This window comes from Octopus sinensis, linkage group LG25 (genome assembly GCF_006345805.1).
Source record: "Octopus sinensis linkage group LG25, ASM634580v1, whole genome shotgun sequence".
NCBI lineage: Eukaryota > Metazoa > Mollusca > Cephalopoda > Octopoda > Octopodidae > Octopus > Octopus sinensis.
In genome coordinates, this window is record NC_043021.1 from 5,993,982 (window position 1) to 6,005,722 (window position 11,741).

The following is an 11,741-nucleotide window of genomic DNA, read 5'->3' on the forward strand; positions in this document are numbered from 1 at the left end:
CATCACAGCTAAGTACAAAAAAGTTGATGACACGGCTTTAACTGAAAGTAACTTAGCCGGGAAGAAGATCGCCACTTCCCTTAAACTGGATGACCGAACAGAACCTCTGAGGGTTATACTTTTTTTAAAAACTTAGGCCTTAGGATTACCTTAGATTCGAACTTAACCAAAGCTAACTTCCTTGACATTACCCTCGATTTAGAAACCTCCCTTAAATTGCCACTTCCCTTAAACTGGATGACCGAACAGAATCTCCGAGGGTGAAGTCCCCACACTTCACCCTAAAAGACCACAAAAACAATTTCGACAATAAACCATCGGTCCGACTGATTAACCCAACCAAGTCTGACATTGGATCTGTCAGCAAGATCCTGGACAGGATTTTACCTAAAATACGTGAAGCATCACCCCTTCCACTCTGGAATAGGACTTCCGAGGCAATAACTTGTTTCCGAGATTTACCTGACAAGAGCAACACCCGCTTCCTACAATTAGATATCGAGGAATATTACGCCTCTATATCGGAGAGCCTGCTGATTGACATGATTAACTTCGCTAGGACCTTCTCCACCATCACCGAAGCCGAGCAGGATGTGATCCTCCATGCACGTAAGACCTTTCTTTACCATGACGGATCCCACTGGATCAACAAAAAATCCTAGACCCCCTTCGACGTCAGCATGGGTGCTAGCGACTCGGCTGAAATAAGTGACCTTGTGGGCCTAGTCATCCTCCATAGGTTGAAGACCCTATTCACAGGCCTCTCCGGTGGTCTCTACCGCGATGATGGCCTTTTTGCCCTACACAAAATAAACCCTAGGACCACGAATGGGTTCCGGAAAAACCTTTATACTTTTTTTAAAAACTTAGGCCTTAGGATTACCTTAGATTCGAACTTAACCAAAGCTAACTTCCTTGACATTACCCTCGATTTAGAAACCTCCCTTAAACTGGATGACCGAACAGAACCTCTGAGGGTGAAGTCCCCACACTTCACCCTGAAAGACCACAAAAACAATTTCGACAATAAACCATCGGTCCGACTGATTAACCCAACCAAGTCTGACATTGGATCCGTCAGCAAGAAGATCCTGGACAGGATTTTACCTAAAATACGTGAAGCATCACCCCTTCCACTCTGGAATAGGACTTCCGAGGCAATAACTTGGTTCCGAGATTTACCTGACAAGAGCAACACCCGCTTCCTACAATTAGATATCGAGGAATATTACGCCTCTATATCGGAGAGCCTGCTGATTGACATGATTAACTTCGCTAGGACCTTCTCCACCATCACCGAAGCCGAGCAGGATGTGATCCTCCATGCACGTAAGACCTTTCTTTACCATGACGGATCCCACTGGATCAACAAAAAATCCTAGACCCCCTTTGATGTCAGCATGGGTGCTAGCGACTCGGCTGAAATAAGTGACCTTGTGGGCCTAGTCATCCTCCATAGGTTGAAGACCCTATTCACAGGCCTCTCCGGTGGTCTCTACCGCGATGATGGCCTTTTTGCCCTACACAAAATAAACCCTAGGCCCACGAATGGGTTCCGGAAAAACCTTTATACTTTTTTTAAAAACTTAGGCCTTAGGATTACCTTAGATTCGAACTTAACCAAAGCTAACTTCCTTGACATTACCCTCGATTTAGAAACCTCCCTTAAATCGCCACTTCCCTTAAACTGGATGACCGAACAGAATCTCTGAGGGTGAAGTCCCCACACTTCACCCTAAAAGACCACAAAAACAATTTCGACAATAAACCATCGGTCCGACTGATTAACCCAACCAAGTCTGACATTGGATCCGTCAGCAAGAAGATCCTGGACAAGATTTTACCTAAAATACGTGAAGCATCACCCCTTCCACTCTGGAATAGGACTTCCGAGGCAATAACTTGTTTCCGGGATTTACCTGACAAGAGCAACACCCGCTTCCTACAATTAGATATCGAGGAATATTACGCCTCTATATCGGAGAGCCTGCTGATTGACATGATTAACTTCGCTAGGACCTTCTCCACCATCACCGAAGCCGAGCAGGATGTGATCCTCCATGCACGTAAGACCTTTCTTTACCATGACAGATCCCACTGGATCAACAAAAAATCCGAGACACCCTTCGACGTCAGCATGGGTGCTAGCGACTCGGCTGAAATAAGTGACCTTGTGGGCCTATTCATCCTCCATAGGTTGAAGACCCTATTCACAGGCCTCTCCGGTGGTCTCTACCGCGATGATGGCCTTTTTGCCCTCCACAAAATAAACCCCAGGACCACGAATGGGTTCCGGAAAAACCTTTACACTTTTTTTAAAAACTTAGGCCTTAGGATTACCTTAGATTCGAACTTAACCAAAGCTAACTTCCTTGACGTTACCCTCGATTTAGAAACCTCCCTTCATTACCCGTACCATAAACCTAATGAATCCTTTAGATACATAGACATTAATTCCAACCACCCCAAAAATATATTAGACAACCTAGTGAAAAGTGTCTCCATTAGGATATCTAGCCTCTCTGCCACCGAGGATATCTTTAATGCCGCAGCCCCCTATTACGAGGCCCTGGCCCGCAGTGGCTTTAGAGATAAGATCACCTACATTAGCATAGCCCCACGCCCACCCAAGAATAATAGGCGAAGACACATTAGCTGGTACAACCCACCCTTCAACCGTGAAGTTTCAATACCTGTAGCTAAAATTTTCTTCACTCTCTTACAAAAACACTTCCCCACCCAACATAAGTACTATACAATCCTTAATAAGAACACCATTAGACTCTCCTACTCCACCACACCCAATCTAGCTAGGAACCTAGCCAACAATAACGTCAAAAAACTTAATAAATCTACTTTTTCCGAAGCCCATCCAGCATCCGACAGCAACTGCAATTGCAACTGCCCTGATAAGACTACTTGCCCAGGACATGACAAACTGTGTCATATTAGACCAGTAACTGACAAACTTTCTGAGACATGCTTGGAAAACTACAATCCTCATAAAGAACAGTCCATTGATTAAGGAATGATAACCTTCAAAGGAAGACTGTCATTCAAACAGTACTTACTGGCCAAACCCACAAAATTTGGAATAAAAGTATGGGAGCGTGCTTCACCGAACAATGGATACGTATGGTGAAGGACCTAACTTGGAAATTGATTGGAAAATCGCATGTGATTTACATGGACAATTTTTTATCAAGCCCAGAACTGAATGCTTGTTACATGAAAAGATCTACTCTTGTGGCACCGTTAGAATAAATCACCGTGGAATGCCAGAAGCGATCAAAAGTGCCAAATTAAAGAACAGAGGAAAATCCCTTACAATGCAGAAAGGCAACCTAGTAGCAACAGCATGGAAAGACAAGAAGATTGTGACTTAACTAAGCACAAACTGCGATCCTACACAGAGTAGTGCAAAGACATCAAAAGGATGGGACCCTAAAGGATGTGTCAGCTCCAAGTGTTTCCGAGCTATACAACAAATATATGTTTGGTGTAGACTTGGCTGACCAAAAGAGGCTGCAGTATTCCACTTGCAGAAAAGCCAAAAAAATGGTACAAGTACTTGTTTTGATCTTGCACTTGTCGATTCCTTGATTTGCATGCAAAAATCGCCAAATCATAAGTTGCTGACCAAAACAAACAAGGAAAAAAAGAGAACGCAGTTGGACTTCAGAATGGCATTGGCGCAGCAGATGATCGGAACATTCAGAGGAAGTAGAAAGCGTAGGGCACCTGGAATGACGGGAAATTGTGAGGATGCACATTGGCCCATTCAATTTGAAAAAGCTGGACGATGTAAGGGATGTGCAAAGCAGAACAAGAGACACGAAGTCTCTACTGGATGCAGACAATGTAATGTTAGACTGTGCATAAAGAATGACTGCTTTTTCAAGTACCACCAAGAACTGTTAAAATGAATTAATTACACTTATTGTGTATATTTCAAGGAATGCTATGTAAATATTGTAAATGAATGCCATTTTTGAAATAATTAACTTTTGGGGGTTTATAAAACAGAATTTATAAAATATTCCAATAAATAAATGAGACGCTGCCAGCTACCACCAATCAACAAAAAGGCTGGCCAGGCAGAAAAAACCCTGCAAGAGTCAAGTCTGTTGGTTCGAGGAGCACAACTATTCAACTCCATTCTGGTACATGTCAGAAATCTATCAGGATGCAGTGTGGAATCATTCAAATTGCAGCTGGATAGATACTTAAGCACCATTAGAGATGAACCCCATCTCCCAGGATATACACAACGAGCACAAACTGACTCAAACTCGCTCCTACACATGTCAAAATTAAACAGAGAATACAACCTGGCAACCACACCAGACTCTGAGGGTGGAGTCTTCGACTTGGCCTGAGCATGGACTCAAACTCAAATGAAATGAAATTGCGAGTTTTATGTGTGTACCATTCATTCCAGCAGCAAAATATCTCTGGTAATTAACCCTCACACTGCTGCTGCAGTGAGAGATAAGAACTCCGTGTAGTAGTGAACAGCCAGATCAGCTATGATAGATAAGAAGTTAATGAAATTGTACTTAAGGCCCTAATATATGCAATGAATAAGGTGGAAATGACCAAGGATGAAGTTAAAGTAGTAAAAATGGCCAGAAAATCATTTATCAGGTATAATATTAAATTGTGGTCTAGGAAAGACACCAGGGATTTTTTGATATCCCTATGGGAGCACCGGATTCCGCACAGGTTACAGACTATTAGGGATTTACTTATTAGCAGAACTCCAATTAGAAAATTAATATATTGGAGGGTAAATAACAGGTATAACCCAACCTTACCATAAAATTAACAAAAACCTGGAATATATTAATGCTAAGAGTAACCATCCACCTTCAATTAAGAAAGCATTAGCAAATAATATAGGGAATTTCATTACTCTCTTCCAACTAAGGGATATTCAATAAACATGCACCAAATTATAATGAAGCACTTCATAAGGCAGGATATAACAATAATATTTTAAAGAAAACAATAAATATAAGGACATATTTTCTAGCAATAAATTTGGAGTTGGTTATTCTACCACTAACGTTGGCAATATTTCATCCTTTAATAAATTTAAATATAATAAGTTTTATAATAATAAATTAATACCTCCAATGGAGACCAGAATACAATTGATTGTAATTGTAGAGATAAGACTAAATGTAAATTTAATAAATGTAATGTTGAGGATGTAGTATATAAATGTATTGTGATTTTGAATGATAACAAATACTTACATAGGATCGACTTCCAATAAAACTAAATCACGGGTGGCCCAACATATGAATTCTTTTAAGAACAGAAATTTGGGCAAGAGTTTTCTACTATAGCCTCAGGCTGACCAAGGCCTTGTGAATGGATTTGATAAATGGAAACTGAAAGAAGCCAGTCGTGAGTGTGTATTTATGCGTGCATGTCTGTGTTTGTCCCATCATTGCTTGACAAACGATGCTGGTGTGATTATGTCCCTGTAACTTAGCAATATGGCAAAAGAGACCAAAAAAATAAGTATTAGGCTTTTACAAAAAATAAGGGGTCAATTCCATCGGCGAAAACCCTTTCAGGTGGTGCTCCAACATGGCTGCAGTGAAATGATGAAATAGGTCATACAATAAAAGAATACGCAAATTTGGTCGATACTGGAACTGAATGTAAAGTGGTGGGAATAAGAGGAATGGGGATAATTATAGGAATATTTTTTAGGAGTGGGGGAGGGGGTTAATTAGGTGAAAGAGGGCTGAAGAAGGGTAAGAGAGGATTTTATCATTAGAATAGTGGAAAAATTTTCAAAATTTAAATTAAACTAACACACAAGTGCATTTTTTAACACGCAAAATTCAACCATGAATCAGGACCGAAAATCTTGCCAGCCTGGCAGGGTTTGTGCGTGTCTTATACAGAAATGGAGCATGCAAAATTTGTAGTCATAAAGGTTATAAACCTTATTACACAACAGACGGCATTTGAAAAGTAAAGGAAAAAAAAAAAAAAACAAAACAAAACAATAACAAACGGGATTCCAGAAACTTCCCTGCTGCTGTGAAGTATCAGACAAATGCTTGTAGACAACTCGGATAAAAACCTGGTTTCATTCTATCTTGCTGTTCTCCATTTGTTTCGTACTCGGAATATAAACTTTAAAGGAGAAATTTGACCGTGAAAAGGATCCCTGAAAATATAATTAAAAAACAATCAATAAGTTGAAAATATGAAACATACTCTTTTACTTGTTTCAGCCATTTGACTGCGGCCATGCTGGAGCACCGCCTTTATTCGAGCAAATCGACCCCAGGACTTATTCTTTTGGGAGCCCAGTACATATTCTATCGGTCTCTTTGCCGAACCGCTAAGTAACGGGGACATAAACACACCAGCATCGGTTGTCAAGCAATGCTAGGGGGACAAACACACACACGCATATATATATATATACATACATATATACGACGGGCTTCTTTCAGTTTCCGTCTACCAAATCCACTCACAAGGCTTTAGTCGGCCTGAGGCTATAGTAGAACACACTCACCCAAGGTGCCACGTAGTGGGACTGAACCCGGAACCATGTGGTTGGTAAACAAGCTACTTACCAAACAGCCACTCCTGCGCCTTAATTCTGATTTCAAATTTTGACACAAGCCAACAATTTCAGGAAAGCGGGGTACTTAACTGGTACTTATTTTATCGACCCAAAGAGGATGAAAGACAAACAGGACCTTGGCGGAATTTGAACTCAGAGAAGATGGACAAAATAGTGCTAAACATGTTGACCAGAGTGCTCATGATTCTCTTAGTTCACCACCTTATACATATTAATTTTGACATGCAAAATAGGAACCAGTGTGGTGAAGAAGTTTACTCCCCAACCAAATGCTTTCAATTTCAGTCCCACTGTGCAACACATTGGTTTCGCCTAACTATTGGAACGCTTTCCTTCCACAAGAAGTGGAAGAGCATGCATTCTAGTTTGGTGACGGTAGGGTCGGGAGAAGGCAGACAGATACACACATATATGACGGACTTCTTTTGGTTTCCACATACCAAATCAACTTACAAAGCTTTGGTTGGTCTGAGGCTATAAGAAAAGGCACTTGCCCAAGGTGCCATGCAATGGGACTGAACCCAGGACCATGTGGTTGGGAAGCAAGCTTCCAACCACAGCCACACCTGCACTATATGCAAACATTTTCATTAAGATGTTTTCTGCTATGATATACTCTTTTACTCGTTTCAGTCATTTGACTGCGGCCATGCTGGAGCACCGCCTTTAGTCGAGCAAATCGACCCCGGGACTTATTCTTTGTAAGCCCAGTACTTATTCTATCGGTCTCTTTTGCCGAACCGCTAAGTGACGGGGACGTAAACACACCAGCATTGGTTGTCAAGCAATGCTAGGGGGACAAACATAGACACACAAACACATACATACATATATACGACAGGCTTCTTTCAGTTTCCGTCTACCAAATCCACTCACAAGGCATTGGTCGGCCCGGGGCTATAGCAGAAGACATTTGCCCAAAATGCCACGCAGTGGGACTGAACCCGGAACCATGTGGTTGGTTAGCAAGCTCCTTACCACACAGCCACTCCTGCGCCTATGGATGTTTTCCTTAAAAAAAAAGTCCTCAAATACTCCATGCAGCCTCTGTGTGTGTGTGTCATGGACTCTCCCATTGTTAGATGATTTACGAGGGTTTGGCAATTTCTTGCCAAACAACCACACATGATTTGTTTATAGTGATCAAATGCTTGTGTTCACACAAGCTCTCTCCCTCCATCATATGGACATTACCTGCACAGGTGAACCCTGTGCCACATGACGAAATGATCGCAGAGCAACATATAATGAAGTGCTTTGCTCAAGAACACAATGCAACGTGCCGTCTGGGAATCGAACCCACAATCTCGCAATATATATATAAGATATAAATAATGGTAATTACATATTTTTATTGCAGTAAATTTGACTTACAGCCGTTTCCAGTAATCATTATAGTTACATTATTGATAGATAGATAGATTTGCTTAATCAGTCCACTGATTTGTTGGGAAAAATTGAACAACCTAAAAAATTAATACTACTTTTGTCTGAGTCATTTCTGGTTATCTGATCAAATGATTTTCTTTTGTTAATCTGACATGAATTCACGTCTCCTAATCACGAGATTTCTACTAGAGGTCTTTGTGGACAACCTATCAATAACAAACCTATAATGACTACTGGAAACAGATGTATGGCAAACTTACTGCAATATCTCCTCAAAGACATACAGCATCTCGAAAGAGTCCAGAAGCTGGCTACCCGCATGGTTCATGGTCTCAAAAATTTGTCTTATGAAGAAAGGCTGAGGACGCTCGACCTTTATTCTCTAGAAAAAGGCCGCCACCGTGGTGATCTCATTCTCACTCACAACATCATAAGCGGAAAGTGTAACCTCTCGAAAGAGCTGTTCTTCACTCCTGCTCCAGAGCGTCGGCTGCGGGGTCATTCCGAAAAGCTCTACCTGCGCCGATTTCATCTCAATCGAAGGAGAGGAGCTTTCTCTGTCCGGGTTGCGGATCCGTGGAACAAGCTGCCAGACGAGATGGTGAAGATGCCGACGACCGCTTTGTTCAGAGTCTCCCTTGACCTCAAGTGGCCTGAACTCTTTACATGAACACCACCCTGTACTTAACTCCATGTCCCCCTACATGGCCTTGCTATTTGCTTTTGAGCCAAATTAACTAACTAACTAACTAAAGGAAAATTATGCAACGACCATTATTTAAAACTTGTTTTGTGTATCACTGTGTAAAAGACCAGTATAACCAGAGCACAACCACAAATTTACAAAATAGAATGGTGATGAACTATAACCTCAAACTCTGCCACAAGAATACACAGAGTTCTTTACAATACTGTTAGCCTGGTGTTCTAACAGAGAGCTTATAAAGTATTTTGATAATTCCCCACTAATAACTCATGTGTGTGTGTAAGGTGGAAAGCCTGTGAGATAAATACACAACAAAACAGAAAACTTAACCCTTTCGATACCAACTCGGATGAAACCGCCTCTAACTCTGTAGTACAAATGTCTTGTTTTCAAAAGTTCTGAATTAAAATCTGCCATCAAACCTTAGTCACAATTTATGTTCCTAACACTAGCTTAATGATAACTAAGTTATTTTACTAAATTCATTGTTATATTTAAAATAATTGAAAGAACTACAGAGCACCTCAAAATAAATACGGTAACGAAAGGGTTAATGTGTTACTTACGGGATTTGTTATGATGCAGTCAAGAGAATTTACTGTGAAACCATCGTATTTGCCAGCGCATACAAGTAGATCTGGCAAGGGATAGAGTTGCAAGCCACAGTCATAGGCCCAATAAACTGGACATACATGAAGTGGTAGTGGACAGAGGTGACCCTGGGACACTATAGTTTTAGCAAACTGTAAAATGAAGAAATAAATAATGGTCAGAAATCAGATTATATATATATTTACATACGAAGGAAGGAATGTCTCAAGAAATCCTGTCCAACACATAAACTTTGAAAAATGGACATAAAAACAATATTATAAAGCTGATTATGCAAACACAATAAGACTGAATCAGCGTAGGAGTGGCTGTGTGGTAAGTAGCTTGCTTACGAATCACATGGTTCCGGGTTCAGTCCCACTGCGTGGCACCTTGGGCAAGTGTCTTCTACTATAGCCTCGGGCCGACCAAAGCCTTGTGAGTGGATTTGGTAGACGGAAACTGAAAAGAAGCCCATCATATATATGTGTGTGTGGGTGTGTGTGTTTGTCCCACCAACATCGCTTGAGAACCAATGCTTGTGTTTACGTCCCTGTAACTTAGTGGTTCGGCAAAAGAGACCGATAGAATAAGTACTGGGCTTACAAAGAATAAGTCCTGGGGTCGATTTGCTCAACTAAAGGCGGTGCTCCAGCATGGCCACAGTCAAATGACAAACAAATAAAAGAGTAAAGAGAGCATCATCATCATTGTACCTCTACTTTTACATGCTTGTATGAACAGACAGAGTTTATCGAAGCAAATTTTCTATGTCCAGATACCGTTCCTCTTGCGAAGCTATTTCATTCAGTTTTATTTTTATGGTACACCTATCTTAAGCGCATTAAGTTCGACTGATAGATAATTCAGTAATTTGTACAATTCTACTATATTTTGACAAATTAAACTTAAATGTTGAAGTGAATTGAACGGCTTTTGTGTTTCTTAAATGGCTTACAAACACCTTCCTCGCTGCAATTGTTTTCGTTTCAGCACACGATCTCAGATCAAATTACTTGCTATGCAAGTACATCTCCGTAAATCTATATTAAGATTTTGTTGTAAACTCATTTTCTATGCTGGTGTTTAAACAAAACTTTAATAATTTTACATTTTGATAAATTTACCTATAACGAGATAAAAATTATGAAAAAGATTTGGTTAAGAGCCTTTTGTTAAATTACTCTCATTTACTTGTTTCAGTCATTTGACTGTGGCCATGCTGGAGCACATCAATATATATATACACATACATACATGGTCCAACCCATGCTAGCATGGAAAGCGGACGTTAAACGATGATGATAACATACATACATATATACACACACACACACGATGGACTTCTTTCAGTTTCCATCTACCAAATCCACTCATGGCTTTGGTCGGCCCGAGTCTATAATAAAAGACACTTGCCCAAGGTGCCATGCAGTGGGACTGAACCCGGAACCATGTGATTCGTAAGCAAGCTACTTACCACACAGCCACTCTTACGCCTGTTTAAAAAAAAGAAATCACATTTGTATGTTCACAGATACAAAAGTTAGTTGTTTTATTAAACCAGTCTAAATTCACGATTATTTAAATGAAACACATAAGGGGCATATTTTGGTTAGAAATATAGCAACGAAAGGGTCAAGAGAACCCGCCACCCCACACGCCCCCCAAAAAAATGGCACATAGTAAAATTGAATCCATGAGTTGTTAGTTCTTTCCTTTATTTTAAGATGCCATTCACAAATCAATTTCAATTATAGTCAGCAGAAATCATCATCATCATCATTTAGCATTCGCTTTCCATGCTAGCATGGGTTGGACGGTTCAACTGGGGTCTGGAAAGCCAGAAGGCTGCACCAGGCCTAGTCTGATCTGGCAATGTTTCTACGGGCTGGATGCCCTTCCTAACACCAACCACTCCGTGAGTGTAGTGGGTGCTTTTTACGTGCCACCCAGCACAGGTGCCAGACGGAGCTGAGCAGTTTATTGATGGAAGTGAGAAAAGCAATACCACTCCAGTTATCATCATCATCGTTTAGCGTCCGCTTCCCATGCTAGCATGGGTTGGACGGTTCAACTGGGGTCTGGAAAGCCAGAAGGCTGCACCAGGCCCCAGTCTGAACTGGCAATGTTTCTACGGGCTGGATGCCCTTCCTAACGCCAACCACTCCGTGGGTGTAGTGGGTGCTTTTTACGTAAGATATGAGAGAAATACTTACATGAGTAGGTACATCACCAGAGGTAGGGAATCTGATACAGCTGCGACAAAGCTTGGTAACAATATCTTCTCGAAAGACAACAATCTCTTGTGTGCAGTATTGGATCCGACAAGGATTGCTGGTGAATATTGCATGAGGGATTTTCTTCCGGAAATATTCTGTGATAGAGTTGGGAATCGCAGGTCTGCAAATCAAAAGGCAAAGAAATGTGAAAGAT

General features: G+C 41.0%; 1 protein-coding gene across 1 annotated transcript in view; it reads right to left on the reverse strand.

The window, feature by feature from the left end:
• Positions 1–5,676: 5,676 nt before the first annotated feature.
• The window catches only part of LOC115224273 (DNA polymerase epsilon subunit 2-like), a 29,526-nt gene continuing 23,461 nt past the window's right edge, over positions 5,677–11,741 (reverse strand). The window contains exons 13-15 of the mRNA XM_029795085.2: positions 11,525–11,708; positions 9,284–9,460; positions 5,677–6,193 (exon numbers count right to left, since the gene is read on the reverse strand). Coding sequence (XP_029650945.1) covers positions 6,113–6,193; positions 9,284–9,460; positions 11,525–11,708 — 442 coding nt within the window. The 3' untranslated portion in view covers positions 5,677–6,112. The remainder of the gene's footprint in view (positions 6,194–9,283; positions 9,461–11,524; positions 11,709–11,741) is intronic.